At 34.4% G+C, this 20,001-nt stretch overlaps 4 protein-coding genes across 7 annotated transcripts in view; 1 reads left to right on the top strand and 3 right to left on the bottom strand.

Moving 5' to 3' along the window:
* Nucleotides 1–20,001, top strand: part of LOC138132304 (kelch-like protein 40) — a 53,049-nt gene that overhangs the window by 25,372 nt on the left and 7,676 nt on the right. The gene's annotated exons all lie outside the window — the stretch shown is intronic.
* On the bottom strand, nt 8,419–12,795 carry Zasp67 (Z band alternatively spliced PDZ-motif protein 67). 4 transcript variants are annotated; one of them, XM_069049779.1, is made up of 16 exons: nt 12,586–12,784; nt 12,380–12,531; nt 12,294–12,327; nt 12,129–12,237; nt 12,020–12,077; nt 11,845–11,965; nt 11,737–11,796; nt 11,635–11,655; nt 11,153–11,345; nt 11,062–11,103; nt 10,785–11,012; nt 10,488–10,732; nt 9,978–10,033; nt 9,699–9,746; nt 8,980–9,130; nt 8,419–8,928 (listed from the first exon to the last, which is right to left on the bottom strand). In XM_069049779.1, the coding sequence occupies exons 1-16, from the start codon at nt 12,682–12,684 to the stop codon at nt 8,920–8,922; spliced, it is 1,626 nt and encodes a 541-aa protein (XP_068905880.1). In that variant the 5' UTR covers nt 12,685–12,784; the 3' UTR covers nt 8,419–8,919. The 4 variants fall into 4 exon arrangements, with proteins under 4 accessions (XP_068905880.1, XP_068905878.1, XP_068905881.1 ...); XM_069049777.1 differs by lacking the exons at nt 9,699–9,746; nt 9,978–10,033 and adding an exon at nt 10,081–10,298; XM_069049780.1 differs by lacking the exon at nt 9,699–9,746 and having other exon boundaries at nt 12,586–12,782.
* On the bottom strand, nt 13,545–15,591 carry LOC138132303 (epsin-like). The gene is made up of 2 exons (XM_069049782.1): nt 14,718–15,591; nt 13,545–14,659 (listed from the first exon to the last, which is right to left on the bottom strand). The coding sequence occupies exons 1-2, from the start codon at nt 15,523–15,525 to the stop codon at nt 13,734–13,736; spliced, it is 1,734 nt and encodes a 577-aa protein (XP_068905883.1). The 5' UTR covers nt 15,526–15,591; the 3' UTR covers nt 13,545–13,733.
* On the bottom strand, nt 18,156–19,925 carry LOC138132306 (cell division control protein 42 homolog). Its single transcript, XM_069049787.1, has 5 exons — nt 19,713–19,925; nt 19,550–19,662; nt 19,386–19,495; nt 18,756–18,947; nt 18,156–18,421 (listed from the first exon to the last, which is right to left on the bottom strand). The coding sequence occupies exons 1-5, from the start codon at nt 19,778–19,780 to the stop codon at nt 18,272–18,274; spliced, it is 633 nt and encodes a 210-aa protein (XP_068905888.1). The 5' UTR covers nt 19,781–19,925; the 3' UTR covers nt 18,156–18,271.

The following is a 20,001-nucleotide window of genomic DNA, read 5'->3' as shown; positions in this document are numbered from 1 at the left end:
AAAATATGAGTTTTTTTGTTTTTTGTGAATTTCTCTTAATCCAAAAAAGCGAGGTAAAATTTTTTCGGCTCAAAAGAAGCGCATTGAAAAGAGGAATCCAGCGGTGTAGAATTCATTGTCATATTATGTTTAATAATGGAGCTATGGCCGTTTAAATGTTTTTTCGGGGTGCAAATTCGATAGAAGGGGGGGGTACGTGGTTTTTTCGAAAATTTTTTTGTCGCCGATTCGAACGAAATTGCGGTGAGTTATTGTTTAGAATGAGTGGAATTCAGGCATAAGGAAAGTTCCGGTCATAGACCCGATTTGTTGCTGTGGGAGCCAAAAATATGAGTTTTTTTGTTTTTTGTGAATTTGTCTTAAACGAAAAAAGCGAGGTAAAATTTTTTCGGCTCAAAAGAAGCGCATTGAAAAGAGGAATCCAGCGGTGTAGAATTCATTATCCAACTATGTTTAAACAAGGGAGCTATGGCCGTTTAAATGTTTTTTCGGGGTGCAATTTCGATAGAAGGGGGGGGGTACGTGGTATTTTCGAAAAAATTTTTTGTCGCCGATTCGAACGAAATTGCGGTGAGTTATTGTTTAGAATGAGTGGAAGTCAGGCATAAGGAAAGTTCCGGTAATAGGCCCGATTTGTTGCTCTGGGAGCCAAAAATATGAGTTTTTTTGATTTTTGTGAATTTCTCTTAATCGAAAAAAGCGAGGTAAAATTTTTTCGGCTCAAAAGAAGCGCATTGAAAAGAGGAATCCAGCGGTGTAGAATTCATTGTCATACTATGTTTAACAAGGGAGCTATGGCCGTTTAAATGTTTTTTCGAGGTGCTAATTCGATAGAAGGGTACGTGGTATTTTCGAAAATTTTTTGTCGCCGATTCGAACGAAATTGCGGTGAGTTATTGTTTAGGATGAGTGGAATTCAGGCGCATTGAAAAGAGGAATCCAGCGGTGTAGAATTCATTATCATACTATGTTTAATAAGGGAGCTATGGCCGTTTAAATGTTTTTTCGGGGTTCAAATTCCATAGAGGGGGGGGGTACGTGGTTTTTTCGAAAAAATTTTTTGTCGCCGATTCGAACGAATTTGCGGTGAGTTATTGTTTAGAATGAGTGGAATTCAGGCATAAGGAAAGTTCCGGTCATAGACCCGATTTGTTGGTGTGGGAGCCAAAAATATGAGTTTTTTTGTTTTTTGTGAATTTCTCTTAATCCAAAAAAGCGAGGTAAAATTTTTTCGGCTCAAAAGAAGCGCATTGAAAAGAGGAATCCAGCGGTGTAGAATTCATTGTCATATTATGTTTAATAATGGAGCTATGGCCGTTTAAATGTTTTTTCGGGGTGCAAATTCGATAGAAGGGGGGGGTACGTGGTTTTTTCGAAAAATTTTTTGTCGCCGATTCGAACGAAATTGCGGTGAGTTATTGTTTAGAATGAGTGGAATTCAGGCATAAGGAAAGTTCCGGTCATAGACCCGATTTGTTGCTGTGGGAGCCAAAAATATGAGTTTTTTTGTTTTTTGTGAATTTGTCTTAAACGAAAAAAGCGAGGTAAAATTTTTTCGGCTCAAAAGAAGCGCATTGAAAAGAGGAATCCAGCGGTGTAGAATTCATTGTCCAACTATGTTTAAACAAGGGAGCTATGGCCGTTTAAATGTTTTTTCGGGGTGCAATTTCGATAGAAGGGGGGGGGTACGTGGTATTTTCGAAAAAATTTTTTGTCGCCGATTCGAACGAAATTGCGGTGAGTTATTGTTTAGGATGAGTGGAATTCAGGCGCATTGAAAAGAGGAATCCAGCGGTGTAGAATTCATTATCATACTATGTTTAATAAGGGAGCTATGGCCGTTTAAATGTTTTTTCGGGGTTCAAATTCGATAGAAGGGGGGGGTACGTGGTTTTTTCGAAAAAATTTTTTGTCGCCGATTCGAACGAATTTGCGGTGAGTTATTGTTTAGAATGAGTGGAATTCAGGCATAAGGAAAGTTCCGGTCATAGACCCGATTTGTTGGTGTGGGAGCCAAAAATATGAGTTTTTTTGTTTTTTGTGAATTTCTCTTAATCCAAAAAAGCGAGGTAAAATTTTTTCGGCTCAAAAGAAGCGCATTGAAAAGAGGAATCCAGCGGTGTAGAATTCATTGTCATATTATGTTTAATAATGGAGCTATGGCCGTTTAAATGTTTTTTCGGGGTGCAAATTCGATAGAAGGGGGGGGTACGTGGTTTTTTCGAAAATTTTTTTGTCGCCGATTCGAACGAAATTGCGGTGAGTTATTGTTTAGAATGAGTGGAATTCAGGCATAAGGAAAGTTCCGGTCATAGACCCGATTTGTTGCTGTGGGAGCCAAAAATATGAGTTTTTTTGTTTTTTGTGAATTTGTCTTAAACGAAAAAAGCGAGGTAAAATTTTTTCGGCTCAAAAGAAGCGCATTGAAAAGAGGAATCCAGCGGTGTAGAATTCATTGTCCAACTATGTTTAAACAAGGGAGCTATGGCCGTTTAAATGTTTTTTCGGGGTGCAATTTCGATAGAAGGGGGGGGGTACGTGGTATTTTCGAAAAAAATTTTTGTCGCCGATTCGAACGAAATTGCGGTGAGTTATTGTTTAGGATGAGTGGAATTCAGGCATAAGGAAAGTTCCGGTCATAGACCCGATTTGTTGCTCTGGGAGCCAAAAATATGAGTTTTTTTGATTTTTGTCAATTTCTCTTAATCGAAAAAAGCGAGGTAAAATTTTTTCGGCTCAAAAGAAGCGCATTGAAAAGAGGAATCCAGCGGTGTAGAATTCATTGTCATATTATGTTTAATAATGGAGCTATGGCCGTTTAAATGTTTTTTCGGGGTGTAAATTCGATAGAAGGGGTATTTTCGAAATTTTTTTTGTCGCCGATTCGAGCGAAATTGCGGTGAGTTATTGCTTAGAATGAGTGGAATTCAGGCATAAGGAAAGTTCCGGTCATAGATTCGATTTGCTGGTGTGGGAGCCAAAAATATGAGTTTTTTTGTTTTTTGTGAATTTCTCTTAATCGAAAAAAGCGAGGTAAAATTTTTTCTGCTCAAAAGAAGCGCATTGAAAAGAGGAATCCAGCGGTGTAGAATTCATTATCATACTATGTTTAATAAGGGAGCTATGGCCGTTTAAATTTTTTTCGGGGTGCAAATTCGATAGAAGGGGGGGTACGTGGTATTTTCGAAAAAAGTTTTTGTCGCCGATTCGAACAAATTTGCGGTGAGTTATTGTTTAGAATGAGTGGAATTCAGGCACAAGGAAAGTTCCGGTCATAGACCCGATTTGTTGGTTTGGGAGCCAAAAATATAAGTTTTTTTGTTTTTTGTGAATTTCTCTTAATCGAAAAAAGCGAGGTAAAATTTTTTCGGCTCAAAAGAAGCGCATTGAAAAGAGGAATCCAGCGGTGTGGAATTCATTGTCAAACTATGTTTAACAAGGGAGCTATGGCCGTTTAAATGTTTTTTCGGGGTGCAATTTCGATAGAAGGGGGGGTACGTGGTATTTTCGAAAAAATTTTTTGTCGCCGATTCGAACGAAATTGCGGTGAGTTATTGTTTAGAATGAGTGGAATTCAGGCATAAGGAAAGTTCCGGTCATAGACCCGATTTGTTGCTCTGGGAGCCAAAAATATGAGTTTTTTGTTTTTTGTGAATTTCTCTTAATCGAAAAAAGCGAGGTAAAATTTTTTCTGCTCAAAAGAAGCGCATTGAAAAGAGGAATCCAGCGGTGTAGAATTCATTGTCATACTATGTTTAACAAGGGAGCTATGGCCGTTTAAATGCTTTTTCGAGGTGCAATTTCGATAGAAGGGGGGGGTACGTGGTATTTTCGAAAAAATTTTTTGTCGCCGATTCGAACGAAATTGCGGTGAGTTATTGTTTAGGATGAGTGGAATTCAGGCATAAGGAAAGTTCCGGTCATAGACCCGATTTGTTGCTCTGGGAGCCAAAAATATGAGTTTTTTTGTTTCTTGTGAATTTCTCTTAATCGAAAAAAGCGAGGTAAAATTTTTTCGGCTCAAAAGAAGCGCATTTCAAAGAGGAATCCAGCGGTGTGGAATTCATTGTCATATTATGTTTAATAATGGAGCTATGGCCGTTTAAATGTTTTTTCGAGGTGCAAATTCGATAGAAGGGTACGTGGTATTTTCGAAAATTTTTTTTGTCGCCGATTCGAACGAAATTGCGGTGAGTTATTGTTTAGGATGAGTGGAATTCAGGCATAAGGAAAGTTCCGGTCATAGACCCGATTTGTTGGTGTGGGAGCCAAAAATATGAGTTTTTTTGTTTTTTGTGAATTTCTCTTAATCGAAAAAAGCGAGGTAAAATTTTTTCGGCTCAAAAGAAGCGCATTGAAAAGAGGAATCCAGCGGTGTGGAATTCATTGTCAAACTATGTTTAACAAGGGAGCTATGGCCGTTTAAATGTTTTTTCGAGGTGCAAATTCGATAGAAGGGTACGTGGTATTTTCGAAAATTTTTTTTGTCGCCGATTCGAACGAAATTGCGGTGAGTTATTGTTTAGGATGAGTGGAATTCAGGCATAAGGAAAGTTCCGGTTATAGACCCGATTTGTTGGTGTGGGAGCCAAAAATATGAGTTTTTTTGTTTTTTGTGAATTTCTCTTAATCGAAAAAAGCGAGGTAAAATTTTTTCGGCTCAAAAGAAGCGCATTGAAAAGAGGAATCCAGCGGTGTAGAATTCATTATCATACTATGTTTAATAAGGGAGCTATGGCCGTTTAAATGTTTTTTCGGGGTTCAAATTCGATAGAAGGGGGGGGGGTACGTGGTTTTTTCGAAAAAAATTTTTGTCGCCGATTCGAACGAATTTGCGGTGAGTTATTGTTTAGAATGAGTGGAATTCAGGCATAAGGAAAGTTCCGGTCATAGACCCGATTTGTTGGTGTGGGAGCCAAAAATATGAGTTTTTTTGTTTTTTGTGAATTTCTCTTAAACGAAAAAAGCGAGGTAAAATTTTTTCGGCTCAAAAGAAGCGCATTGAAAAGAGGAATCCAGCGGTGTAGAATTCATTGTCATATTATGTTTAATAATTGAGCTATGGCCGTTTAAATGTTTTTTCGGGGTGCAAATTCGATAGAAGGGGGGGGTACGTGGTTTTTTCGAAAAATTTTTTGTCGCCGATTCGAACGAAATTGCGGTGAGTTATTGTTTAGAATGAGTGGAATTCAGGCATAAGGAAAGTTCCGGTCATAGACCCGATTTGTTGCTCTGGGAGCCAAAAATATGAGTTTTTTGTTTTTTGTGAATTTCTCTTAATCGAAAAAAGCGAGGTAAAATTTTTTCTGCTCAAAAGAAGCGCATTGAAAAGAGGAATCCAGCGGTGTAGAATTCATTGTCATACTATGTTTAACAAGGGAGCTATGGCCGTTTAAATGCTTTTTCGAGGTGCAATTTCTTTAGAAGGGGGGGGTACGTGGTATTTTCGAAAAAAATTTTTGTCGCCGATTCGAACGAATTTGCGGTGAGTTATTGTTTAGAATGAGTGGAATTCAGGCATAAGGAAAGTTCCGGTCATAGACCCGATTTGTTGGTGTGGGAGCCAAAAATATGAGTTTTTTTGTTTCTTGTGAATTTCTCTTAATCGAAAAAAGCGAGGTAAAATTTTTTCGGCTCAAAAGAAGCGCATTGAAAAGAGGAATCCAGCGGTGTGGAATTCATTGTCAAACTATGTTTAACAAGGGAGCTATGGCCGTTTAAATGTTTTTTCGAGGTGCAAATTCGATAGAAGGGTACGTGGTATTTTCGAAAATTTTTTTTGTCGCCGATTCGAACGAAATTGCGGTGAGTTATTATTTAGGATGAGTGGAATTCAGGCATAAGGAAAGTTCCGGTCATAGACCCGATTTGTTGGTGTGGGAGCCAAAAATATGAGTTTTTTTGTTTTTTGTGAATTTCTCTTAATCGAAAAAAGCGAGGTAAAATTTTTTCGGCTCAAAAGAAGCGTATTGAAAAGAGGAATTCAGCGGTGTTGAATTCATTGTCATACTATGTTTAATAAGGGAGCTATGGCGGTTTAAATGTTTTTTCGGGGTGCAAATTCGATAGAAGGGGGGGGTACGTGGTTGTTTCGAAAAAAAAATTTGTCGCCGATTCGAACGAAATTGCGGTGAGTTATTGTTTAGGATGAGTGGAATTCAGGCATAAGGAAAGTTCCGGTTATAGACCCGATTTGTTGGTGTGGGAGCCAAAAATATGAGTTTTTTTGTTTTTTGTGAATTTCTCTTAATCGAAAAAAGCGAGGTAAAATTTTTTCGGCTCAAAAGAAGCGCATTGAAAAGAGGAATCCAGCGGTGTAGAATTCATTGTCCAACTATGTTTAAACAAGGGAGCTATGGCCGTTTAAATGTTTTTTCGGGGTGCAATTTCGATAGAAGGGGGGGGTACGTGGTATTTTCGAAAATTTTTTTTGTCGCCGATTCGAACGAAATTGCGGTGAGTTATTGTTTAGAATGAGTGGAATTCAGGCATAAGGAAAGTTCCGGTCATAGACCCGATTTGTTGCTGTGGGAGCCAAAAACATGAGTTTTTTTGTTTTTTGTGGATTTCTCTTAAACGAAAAAAGCGAGGTAAAATTTTTTCGGCTCAAAAGAAGCGCATTGAAAAGAGGAATCCAGCGGTGTAGAATTCATTGTCCAACTATGTTTAAACAAGGGAGCTATGGCCGTTTAAATGTTTTTTCGGGGTGCAATTTCGATAGAAGGGGGGGGGTACGTGGTATTTTCGAAAATTTTTTTTGTCGCCGATTCGAACGAAATTGCGGTGAGTTACTGTTTAGAATGAGTGGAATTCAGGCATAAGGAAAGTTCCGGTCATAGACCCGATTTGTTGCTCTGGGAGCCAAAAATATGAGTTTTTTGTTTTTTGTGAATTTCTCTTAATCGAAAAAAGCGAGGTAAAATTTTTTCTGCTCAAAAGAAGCGCATTGAAAAGAGGAATCCAGCGGTGTAGAATTCATTGTCATACTATGTTTAACAAGGGAGCTATGGCCGTTTAAATGCTTTTTCGAGGTGCAATTTCGTTAGAAGGGGGGGGTACGTGGTATTTTCGAAAAAAATTTTTGTCGCCGATTCGAACGAATTTGCGGTGAGTTATTGTTTAGAATGAGTGGAATTCAGGCATAAGGAAAGTTCCGGTCATAGACCCGATTTGTTGGTGTGGGAGCCAAAAATATGAGTTTTTTTGTTTTTTGTGAATTTCTCTTAATCGAAAAAAGCGAGGTAAAATTTTTTCGGCTCAAAAGAAGCGCATTGAAAAGAGGAATCCAGCGGTGTGGAATTCATTGTCAAACTATGTTTAACAAGGGAGCTATGGCCGTTTAAATGTTTTTTCGAGGTGCAAATTCGATAGAAGGGTACGTGGTATTTTCGAAAATTTTTTTTGTCGCCGATTCGAACGAAATTGCGGTGAGTTATTGTTTAGGATGAGTGGAATTCAGGCATAAGGAAAGTTCCGGTCATAGACCCGATTTGTTGGTGTGGGAGCCAAAAATATGAGTTTTTTTGTTTTTTGTGAATTTCTCTTAATCGAAAAAAGCGAGGTAAAATTTTTTCGGCTCAAAAGAAGCGTATTGAAAAGAGGAATTCAGCGGTGTTGAATTCATTGTCATACTATGTTTAATAAGGGAGCTATGGCGGTTTAAATGTTTTTTCGGGGTGCAAATTCGATAGAAGGGGGGGGTACGTGGTTGTTTCGAAAAAAAAATTTGTCGCCGATTCGAACGAAATTGCGGTGAGTTATTGTTTAGGATGAGTGGAATTCAGGCATAAGGAAAGTTCCGGTTATAGACCCGATTTGTTGGTGTGGGAGCCAAAAATATGAGTTTTTTTGTTTTTTGTGAATTTCTCTTAATCGAAAAAAGCGAGGTAAAATTTGTCGGCTCAAAAGAAGCGCATTGAAAAGAGGAATCCAGCGGTGTAGAATTCATTATCATACTATGTTTAATAAGGGAGCTATGGCCGTTTAAATGTTTTTTCGGGGTTCAAATTCGATAGAAGGGGGGGGGGGGGGGGGGTACGTGGTTTTTTCGAAAAAAATTTTTGTCGCCGATTCGAACGAATTTGCGGTGAGTTATTGTTTAGAATGAGTGGAATTCAGGCATAAGGAAAGTTCCGGTCATAGACCCGATTTGTTGGTGTGGGAGCCAAAAATATGAGTTTTTTTGTTTTTTGTGAATTTCTCTTAAACGAAAAAAGCGAGGTAAAATTTTTTCGGCCCAAAAGAAGCGTATTGAAAAGAGGAATCTAGCCGTGTAGAATTCATTGTCATATTATGTTTAATAGGGGAGCTATGGCCGTTTAAATGTTTTTTCGGTGTGCAAATTCGATAGAAGGTTACATATTTCACTTGTGAACGCATAACATTGTTTAAAAAACAACTAATTTTTTTTAATGGTGCAAATATTTATTTTCGCAATAGGGACAAGATCCTCGTTATAATATGTAGTTTGTCACAGGTAAATATAACATATTATTTTGGATATGATTGTTCATAAAAATTTTCAAAACACTTTTTGTTATAATAACAATAATGTTTTAAGATATAGGTACATACGAATTTATTAGCTTACCTTTCTTACTACTTTTAATTTAAACTAATTTAAATCATAGATAAGTAAAGTAGACTCAGGTTGCATAAATCCACTTGTCATTTGCAACAGCATTTTTTCAGTATTTTTGAATCAAATAAAGTCACAGAGGGACCAGAAAATCATAGTTTGGATTGAATATTTTCCATACAAATAAAAAAGATGTAAGTAAAGGCAAATTGGTTTTTTGCAACTTGAGCTATAATTACACAAATATATGTATTTTAATTGAGAGCTGTTTAAAAACAATAACAACTTTTTGACAATATTCTCGGCAATAATTCATACTCCTGTACTAGAGGACAAACATTTTATTTAACCTAAAATTGCATTTGTTTATTACAACAGTTGATCAGATGCTATGCGCATACCTCATAATAGTCCTGTTCTGCTAAAATTTTAGAAACTCTGCTACTAATTCCTCTAATTGGTGGTTCAAGGTCGTGAACTAGTTTATAAACGTCGGAACGTTGTAGGTAGTCCAAATTCTTGGGCGGTGGTTGATATTTCATAAAATTAATGCTGAAAGCAAAACTTTCAGTTAACTGATGTAAAAATCTATTATACGGTTTTTATTTTTTTTTAACACATTATAAATAATATAGTATATTAAATTTAAAATAAAGACAGTTTGACATTTTCATTATTTTCAAAATTAAAGATTTGAGTTTTGCGCAGTTCAATAAATTCATGAATTCAGCTACTCCCAACAAATTACAACCTCACGAATTGTTTCAAAGTTTCAAGTTTCTAAAAACTGTTGCCAATAGCTTGTTTCGATATCTTCACTACAAAACAAAATGACGAATTGAGCCTATTCGCGAGGTCGTAATTGGCTAAGATGACAAGTGGTAGTAGAGTTGACTATTTCAAAAGAGGCTAGTCATAAAGTTTTACGATTGTGCAAAAATTCAAATCTCTACTCCTAAAAATAACGAACGTCTTCATCTTAAATGCGACACGCTGTATATGCATTTCATTTCAAAAAGAATTTCTAATTTTCTTCTGTCTATTTCTAATTTTCTTATATTTTAATGACCTTATTTATTTTTGAATTGAGCATCGAATAAGCTTATTGTTGTATACTTACTTTTTTGTAGTAACCGCTTTACTTGGCACCAAAAAACAATTGGACTCTCTAAAAACAACAAAACTAAGAGCATGCTACAATCACGAACACTGGGAATAGCAACAATATAAATTACCATCTTTCTGCAAAAATAACAGAACAAAATAAAGAAATATACCAATTTCTTAATAAATTCATAAACTGCTTTTTAAGAATAGGAATGCAATTTGGCTATACATAATAATTTTTAAAATGGTATTATAGTGTCACCTTAATCCTTATTTATCACTAAAACAATACCTGTAAACTGATTTTTTTTTGTCAGACCAGGGCCAGATTTGGTTCCAGTGGTTAACCTGAAATTAACACACATTCAGTAGCGGACAATAATATAAGTGCCTACCCTTTCATTTTCCCAACGATTACTTCTGAATATGTTTCTATAGTGCCTGCAATTTTTTCATCTGTCATTTTCGGATGGCGAACAGTCGGACATGCATCATCCGGTTGGGACCATCGTCGACCACCCGGCAAAATTATGGGACGTTCAATAGGTTTTAAAGGTAATGTTGGTTTTTGTTTCAAACGCCGCTGCATAAACTCCTCAACCTTTTCCCGTTCCTATTAAAATCAAATCGTATACTACATGCACAATTATGAAAGTTTATTCCAAGTTGCTTTACTGGATGACCCCTCTAGCAACTACAGAGCAATTACTTATAAAAAATCTTTTGTGAAACAGAAATGTGAGTTTTCAAATGTTTTTGACTTAAAGACAAATATTGCATCACTCTTGCCTGAAGTCGTCACCTTTTGTTGTTTTCCCAACTGTTCTTGTTCTACTCTTCTGAACTCTCTTTCAGCTTCAGTTAGTCCACTATCCGGATCTAAAATTTCGTCGTTTGTTTCTTCAGTTTCTTCCTGAAGATCTTTCCGATTTTCTTGAATATCCTCTTCAAATTGTTCTTCGTTATCCTCTTTCTCATCATCTTTTTCTCCACTTTGTTCCTCATTCTCCATAATGACTTCCTCTTCAATTTCTGACATGCAACTTTCTAAAATTTAATCAGCTTATCATAATCATACAAATATCATAATTCGAATAACCTTCCATAATTGTCTGATCTTCAAGCTCGTTTTCTGGATTCGAAGCTACGTCAGACATTACATTTTCTTCACTTTCGGTGACTGATTTTGATCTGATACTAACAATGGTGGCGAGTTGTTTAGTGACCGCATCTATGGTGGACTGTATTGTGGATGGTAACTTAGATAAAGCTTCTAACTGTCTTTGAACTTCGGCAAGTTTTTCTTCTAATAACCTGTCGGTTGCATCTGAAACTATTTTGGTAAAGTAAATTTAAAAAACACATTTTTATTGTACCGTAAGTTTGTTTCTCTTTGTTATGTTCATTTGAAAGTGATTCTAGAAAAATATCGTATAAATATTCATTAGCAACAATTTTAGATATCACCTTTTCTGGTGTTAATATTTTCTTCAGTAGAACTATTGTCTTCTATTTGTATTTCTTCCTCCTCTCTGATTTCGGCTCGAAATTCTATTTCTTCTTCAACAACATTCGAAGTGCTTGAATCCATAATAATATTTATTGATTCTTGAGATTCTTCGGCCACCTGTTCTTCAACAATTTCATGGGAACACTTATCCTTATAATTACATAAAAGATTGTTAAAATAGAGCAATTTTGCCATTTATGAATAATTCTGACAATTAAAATAAAAGCTTAGCTCCAGTTTCCTTGATACGTACAGTAAAATTTTTAAAAATATATAGTTATATTTCTTAACCTAGAGCTAATTGCTTTTTTAATAATAATTAACATATTTAGTCTCATTGTCCATGCATCAAAATAGAACCTAAGCTGAAGGACAGTAAAAATCATCATTAAAATTTGTTGATCTGTGTTACTAAAGAAGGTATCACCGTAAAACTTACCTCGGCTTCTTCTGGTCTTTTCTTTTTTGTTTTTATAATAAAACAAATAATGTTAAAAGATTACAATGAATAATTATTCAAAAGGATTACTATAAAACTCACCTGTATTTCTTCTGGACTTTTCTTCTTTTGTTTTTTTATAATCACTCGGTACGCTTCTCCCTAAAATAAGTTTAAATGAATGTTGAGAATGACTTATAAGAAAGCTACCTTAGGAACATCGTCGTTCTTCTTCATTATAGGTTTAGGATTTTTCGGTTTTTGCAAAAAAGTAGACCACTGTCGTTCCGGTATATTCGAAATTTGATTCTGAGTAGACACTTGCGTTTGACTAAAATATCATAATTAAGTAATATTTTCATTTCGTTTAAAAAGTAATACATACTTCTCTAATGTAGTTTGAGTTAAAACTTCTTGAGTTTCTTCAAGAGAATCAACCTCCTCTAAAATATATTTTTTATTAAAAAAAAAGAAAAAAATATGAATTATATCACCTTCTGGATTTATAATCTCAAAATGTACTTGTCTTTCATGTTCAAATTGTTCTTCTTTTTCTATGTATGCTTGCATTATATTGGAAACTTCTTCATTATTTTCGTCGTCCTAATCAGTTCCAAATACAATTCAATTACCCAATTACCTATTTATTAAATACTTACGTATGTAGTAGGAGAAACTAATCCTGACAAATCTCTAAAATACGAAAATATAAAATATGTGATATCCTAAAACCAAAAATCTTTACCTTCTAACAGCTAAAATTAAATTATTTTTTGCCGCAATTAATAAGTCATGTGCTTCGTAATGTGTTAATCCAGCTGTTGGTGCGTCGTTCACTCTTACGATTATATCATTGGTTCTTAAGCCTCCTTTTTCAGCTATACTACCTTCTGTCACCTACAAATTAAGAATTTCCCAGAAATTCAATTTAACTCAAAACACTACTGATACATTAACAACGGTAAGAGGCACATCGTATTCTGCTCCTCCGGTGAGGCGAAATCCCCACGAGTCATTATCCGATTTTACAAAATTCAACTCTATAGCCATCTGAAGGGGACATTGAAATTGATGTCACACCTATCAAGTAAAACACTGTCGCAACACTGTTGCTTTCTAGATCATACTATTGTTAATTTAGGACGGGTTTAATGTCACATTACTATCAATACATTTGGAACAAATCACTAATGACTGCCAACAATTCTTTATCTTAAAATGTAACGCCGTAATTTTTATTGAAAACTATTCCAATTTGTAAACCTGAATAACTATCTTAAAAATTATTTTTTTAACTATAAAAAATCCAAAAAATAGAACTTTTCTTATGTTATCAAAGAGCCTATTATTTAAAATTACCCTTTATAAAAATGTTTAGTCCATATAGGCAATAGAAGAAGTAAAAATAATTTAATAAACTAATCAGCAAAATAAATCATAGGAAATTATGTTAGCACAGGTAAACATTTAAATACGATTAGATTTTTTGGGAGGATATGTATTTTTCCATTTTTAATTGCATACGTGAATTGTATAAAAACTGAATTTCAGTATATGCATATTCTTAGGAAGTAGGTATCAATTAAATATTAAATATTAAATATTAACGGCGAATTCTGTTTTTAACTAGGTATTTAAATAAAGACAACTTATTTTAGGTAATAATAAAAGAAATTAAAATATGTATGAAAATTAAAATTGAAATCACATTTTTATGATTAAACAAACTTCAAATTTACCAGAATATAACAAAAAAAAAATAAGGAACAATATTTATTTTTAAATTATCAGATACCTGTGCTTTATTTTACAATTTTAAATAAATTATTATATCAACTAATTATTATAATTTCATCTTTACAGTGAGATTTTTGATGTAAATGAAGAAGGATTTTAAAAAAGCAGAGAAGCTGAATTACGTATTGCATTTATCCAAATAAAATAAAACACAATATGGCTGAAAATAGCTTAATCAACAAATAGTTTATCAATTTAAATATGTAATGTACTAATACAATAATAATCAATTAAATAAATAAATATTCCACAAATAAATTGTTTTACTTAATTTTTTTAATAATTAACCTCATGCAAACTTATTACTCGGTTGTTTCCATTACTTCAGGTGCTTTTTTCTCATCTTTTGGTTTTTCCGCGTGCTCCGCCTCTGGAGGAACACTGTCTTTTGCTTGAGAATTGTCGGCTTTACTCTTTTCAGTGCTTGAACTACCCGATCCGCTCTCAGAGGGTTTTTGCCCACCTACCAATTGCTGAAACTGGCTGCCTATAGCTTGTGCACCTGAAGTAATAGGATTTGAACCCGCAGACCCTTCTCCACCCCCTGCAGCTCCACCTTGCCCAACCAACTGACCAAATTGGCTGCCTATAGCTTGAGCTCCTGAGGAGATCGGATTCGACCCTCCCGACCCTTCTCCACCCTGACCTCCAGTCAACTGACCAAATTGGCTCCCTATTGCTTGAGCGCCGGAAGTGATCGGATTTGATCCTCCGCTACCTCCTGCTGGGCCTTGACCTCCAATGACCTGTCCGAATTGACCTCCTATAGCTTGTGCGCCCGATGTAATGGGATTCGATCCTCCTCCTTGAGGCGACGTTGTCGACGACTGAGGCCTGAATACGTTATTAACGTTTTGTACAGCTTGGCCGATGTTCTGGAAAAAGTTGGACGACTGTGTTGTTGAAGACGGCAACGTGCCCTCGTCGCCCTGAACAGGCGCTGACGTGGATGTTGATGGACGGAAATTATTGACTACTTGGCTAAACTGGTTTATTGCTCCTTGGATAAATCCTCCTTGACCATTATTTGGTGGTTGTACCCCAGTGTCACTCTGGTTTATGTTAATTGATTGAGATGGATTACTCCCTTGACCACCGAAAAATTGCTGAATCTGGTGTACCACATTACCAAAGAAATTTGAACCTCCATCTGTTCCTGTATCTTCCTGTCCAGTCGAATTATTTGGGCCATTTAGATTATTCACGTTGTTCACAACTTGGTTGATACCTGCAATATTTAACTTATAAATGAATCATTTGAAAATATTTGAAAAACAATATCTTACCTCCCGTAAACATATTGACTAGAGTTTGGAAAGGATTCTGTTGTTGTTGTTGTTGTTCATCTTCAGGACCGCCAGGTTTTTGATTGAAATTGTTACCTAAAAAGTTATTGGCGATTGATTGAAAACCATTGATTAGATTCTGCATAAATTCGTTGTTCTGATTATTTTGATTGTTGTTTTCATTATTATTTTGATTTTCAGGGGGTTTATCTTCCTTTAGACTAACCCTTTTGTACTGGTCTCTGAAAAATGTTTCGAGTGTCTGATTTAATTGTGCCCAAGCCTCTGGGCTTGGTTTTGTCCCAGAAACAGTCTCAGAAGCCTTATCTATATTATTTCTTATGGAATTTACCCCAGAAAATACAATTTCTTCAGCTTTTTGCAATAGAATTTCCAAATTTCCGGGCTTCGCTTCCTGAACTGAATTTTCAGTCTCACCACTTTCACCTGATTTGGCATTTTCTTCATTTTCGGATACATCAGGTAAATGTTTCAACGCTTGTCCAAGTTCTTCAGGTGACAGTTGAATTTTAGCATCTAAATTTCTTATTCCATATGGATTACCGTCTGCTTCGTTACTAATGTCATCCACATTATCTTCGTTTCTTTCATTAATAATTTCTTCACTTAGTTTGAATTTTAATAAATCATCTTGAGATATCTGAATCTTCTCGTCTAAATTTCTGTTCCCATAATGTGACGGATTCGATTTATCATATACAATTTCAACAGGTATATTTCTTTTCTTTATCAAAGCTGACTGAGCAGCAACGAATAAACAAAAAACCACCGAACACCTTAACAACATGATGCTGAACGTTTGACTGAAGTTGATGAACTCTTTGGTTGGATTTTATATGTAGTTCTTGTTTATATGTAATTTTATCCCGCATTATAAACGAGCGGAATGTTGGTCGATTTGTTTTAACCGGTCTCGAGATCAAGAAGAGATATTCTTGTAGCAACATCTCCAAGAACTGCAATCGAAGGTCAAGGCCTCTGGACCGTTATTATTCGGTATTAAAAAAACCTTCTGTTAATTAATTTTAGACACACAGCTACACACGACTGTTAAAATTCAAAACGGTTTTATTACAGCTGAATAGATATCAAAAATGGCTGTAAATTAGGCAAATTTCAAGTTAGATCTTAGTTGACACCGTTAAAAAATAGGAACGCAATAAAATAAAATCGTTACTTTGTCATTAAAGCTGAGTAGGACGTATGTTTTATGGCAAAGAATGACTGTTAAATATCCTTTATCATCGAATCTTGAGTTAATTAAATTATTTATTGACGACAATTTCTAATAGTTGGTTAATTCACAGTTCTGAAACCAAAATCATTGATTTCAACAATTTGCGTCCCTACGAGTTGTTTTGTTTTAGTTTAGTATTAAATATTGTTTAATACATAATCATTATTATAAAAATACAATTTCTAGGTCTAATCTGCTCCCTAAACAATGTTCATTTATTTAAAAATAAACACCTCATTGTGAGAATATTATACTAATTGAAAAAACTATTAAATAAAGTCTAAAAACCTCATTCAGACTATGTACAATTTACATATTGACCCAAAAAAGTGACAAATAGATGTTTATTATTATTGACATGGGAAGTAATGAAAATGTTACATTCTTAGACATGTTGCATTTTTTTTACAGCAATAATAATATGTTACATAATACATATGTATATACATATTTACAAAAAAAAGAACTGATTTTATTATATCTTTAAAATGTGAAGTTAAATGGGGTAATAATGTTGCTGCATCGTGCGTTACCCTCGATTAGGCGCATCATGACCCGATCGCTATTTTATTGAGTTCTTGTAGTAGGTACATACTTTCAAAACCGCTGTCCACAGTTACGGATGCGCGGCTTAACAAGGATCAGACTAGAGGATTATTGACCTGAAGAATACGCGATCGTTCTTGCTTTTTTCAAACATAAAATTTTAGTGCACTGTTAAAATCCTTGAACATGTTTTAAAACATTATTGTAGATGTACCCGGGCAGATAACTGCCTTAAAAATAAAAAGAAAAAGTAAGGATTTTTCAATATGTTCCGAATTGTAAGAGACAGGAATTTACCTGGAACTAACAGTTGTTAACAAGATTTGACGTAAATGCTAATTTGTTGAAAGTATAATTCTTTGAACTACTTAAATTATTTCATCAAAATGTTGATACGTTACTGACCTAAAAATCAGTTACAAGAATACAAAACTTTTCACAATTTCTTAGAAAAGTGAGATTTTCTTAAATTTCTCACAAATTAATAGGTATGTATTATTGTTTAATCACTTTTACATTAATTTACTTATTTTCTAATATACATGTCTCAGAAATAAGTACATTAATTTTAACCAGGGACCACAGTTCTCGTGAAGAACAATGAAATTGTTATGTACTATTTTTGCGAAATATAATTTTCACTTCAGTATTTTTCCCTCCAATAAATTTACGAGCTGTCTATTTACTCGCATTTTCTAGTTACGAGTGTCTGAGCCAATGACAGTGACCGTGAAATAATACTTTTTGTAAAATCAACGCAAGACATTGTGTTTTTAGAATAAAGTTTTTTCTCTCTGCGGCCGAGGTGTAGATAAGAGGATTACATTTTTAGTTAGTTTTGTTCGACTGCACAAGGTAGGTGTTTACATGTTGACTCTGTGATTTAAGCTAAAATTTTGTGAAAATGGTGCGTTTATTTTCGAATAGTGAGTACATAGATATTGTTTTGGCGTGTGGTAAAGTGTCGGGAGTGCTCCTCGAGTCTAGCGAATTTCCGTGCTACTTCTTCTTGTGGGGGTACATTAGGGACTTATTGGTATATTAGATCCCAATTGATACAATTGAAGTTTTAAGAGAACGGGTGGAAAATGCTACCACAACAATTCGCAATAAGAGAGGTATGCTGGAAGGAGTGGAAAAATCATTTCGTTGGCGCCTTCATTATTACATAATTGACAGTAACGGCGGTCACTTTGAACACTTCTTGTAATGATTAGTGATTACTCTGATTACTTCGTGAGAATTTTTGCCGATTAATACACTAATTTTAAGACATTTTATCATTATTTTAGGTATTCTAAAATTCAAAATATTTAATCTACTATATGAATCTCTTTTTTCTCTTCCACCCTTATTATAGGTCACAGCAACGGGCGCAGCAGTTAACCGCTGTTAGCAAAAAACAAGTAATTGGATAACTTCAAGGTTTAGGAAAAAATATACCTATTTAAATATATTGTTAGTATTAACACAGTATATAACATTAATGAGCTCTATTAGGCACCAGTTAAAATTAATGTGCTTATTTCTGAGACACATTGTATAAATTCATTATTGGTAACTACGAATGATGACATTAATTTACATATTTAGTTCACATAGGTACATATACATAGGTAAATAAGACACTGAAATTGGTAATAAAAATATGTATTTTAAATAATATCACAAGTAACAAAAATACATAAACGCATTGTAACGTACTTCGATTTTCCAATGAGTAAACTGTACTTATTTTTCATGTCAACATCTAAACATAATTATTCTTACAGCATAATGCCCTTTTTGCAAGTTGCAAGATCGGATTGATGCAACAAGGGTTTGATATGACTTTTTTACTTTCTTGACTTCGAGCACTATGCACCTCCAACACTGTTTTTAGAACTTCTTGTACGTTATCCTGAAAAAATACATTCATATTGTAACCTCTATTTATGTTATGGACGTCGCAGTGTGTCGTAATACAAAGTTACGATACAAATATCGTACAATGTATTACTATCAACTATTATTGAAAGAAGTAATTAGCAAATGAAAAATAAAAATATTGTTTAAATCTGGAGATACTTTTTATTTCTGGCACGATTCAGTCGCCACTGTGACAATGAAAAACATATTTCCACAGACATGAAAATCGCGGCAAATGCGACTATTATAAAATGACACTTTACCACACAGTATGATAAAACATGTCATACATTCCTAGATACTAAAATGACCACATATGTACGTACTTGTGTAACTGCTGAGCATTCTACATACTTCATATTGTGACTTTTTGCAAAATTCTTTGCCACCGTACTGCTAACAAAAATTTTTCCACTAGCGTTTAAATTGTCGATAGTTTCAGGATCCTTACGTAGATCAGATTTTGTTCCGACTAAAATTTTAGATGCATTTGAATATTCTTCAATTTCAGGGAGCCACTGTTAAAAAAGAAAGACATAAACATAAAATTTGGTAAAATGAATTAAAGATAAGATTTTGAAATCTTTATGGTGATGATCAGTTAACGACGTCATAATTAGAGAGATAAAACTAAGTAGTAAAATAAGAATACCTCCTTATTTATAGTGATATCACAGTATTATCATAAATATAATAGGTACTTGTCTTTTGTCCTTTTTTAAATTTTAAGCATATTTCACATACCTGCAGTCAAAATCAATGTGTTTCATTTATTTATTACTTTCTAGTCTTACTTAGTATAGATCTATATTCTCTATAGTGCTTATTAAATGTGATTTTCATATAAAAATAACATTTAATATACACTTTTATCGAAGACTAATCATCGACGTTCAGTAGTACATTTTAAATGATTTTACTCTGGTGTGGCCACCAGTTATACTAAGGTGACTTACTAGTTGCTTAACATTTGAAAATGCGTCTGTACTGGATACAGCAAAACACACTAGAAATATATTTGCAGAATCATAACACTGTTTTCTTAACATACTATATTCTTCTTGACCTGAAACGTAAATAAAAAGTAAAATAGATTCTCATACACCTTTCACTCAGTTACCAGCTGTATCAATTAGTACTATTTGATAGGTTTGTCCATTGTAAACACTAGTTATGGAGTGATTATCAAATATTGTGGGAATGTATTTTTCGTCCAACTCCTGTTTACATAATCTAAAATAATAAAAAGAATAACAATGTCTAAATAAATTCACATGGTTTACCTCATTAGGAGAGTTGTCTTTCCAATAAAACCATCACCTACAACAACACATTTAACCAAATTTGTCATTTTTAACGAACAACACTTCTGGTTAAAGTGAAATTAACTACAGCGGCACGAAGTTTTACATTTATTGTTTTATCTTTATAAAGTATCAGATATTCACACGAGATGACAAACGTTGCTTGAAATGAGAAAGGTTTTAGCAGGTATTCCCATACTATACCCTTATCTTATCACCTGGCTTGGTAATCATAGCATTAAAACGCAAAAATTGTTTTGTTCGCGTA

The sequence above is a fragment of the Tenebrio molitor genome, chromosome 5 (genome assembly GCF_963966145.1).
Source record: "Tenebrio molitor chromosome 5, icTenMoli1.1, whole genome shotgun sequence".
NCBI classification, from domain to species: Eukaryota; Metazoa; Arthropoda; class Insecta; order Coleoptera; family Tenebrionidae; genus Tenebrio; species Tenebrio molitor.
Note: the sequence above shows the minus strand (reverse complement) of the source record. Positions and strands in the feature narration are given on the sequence as shown.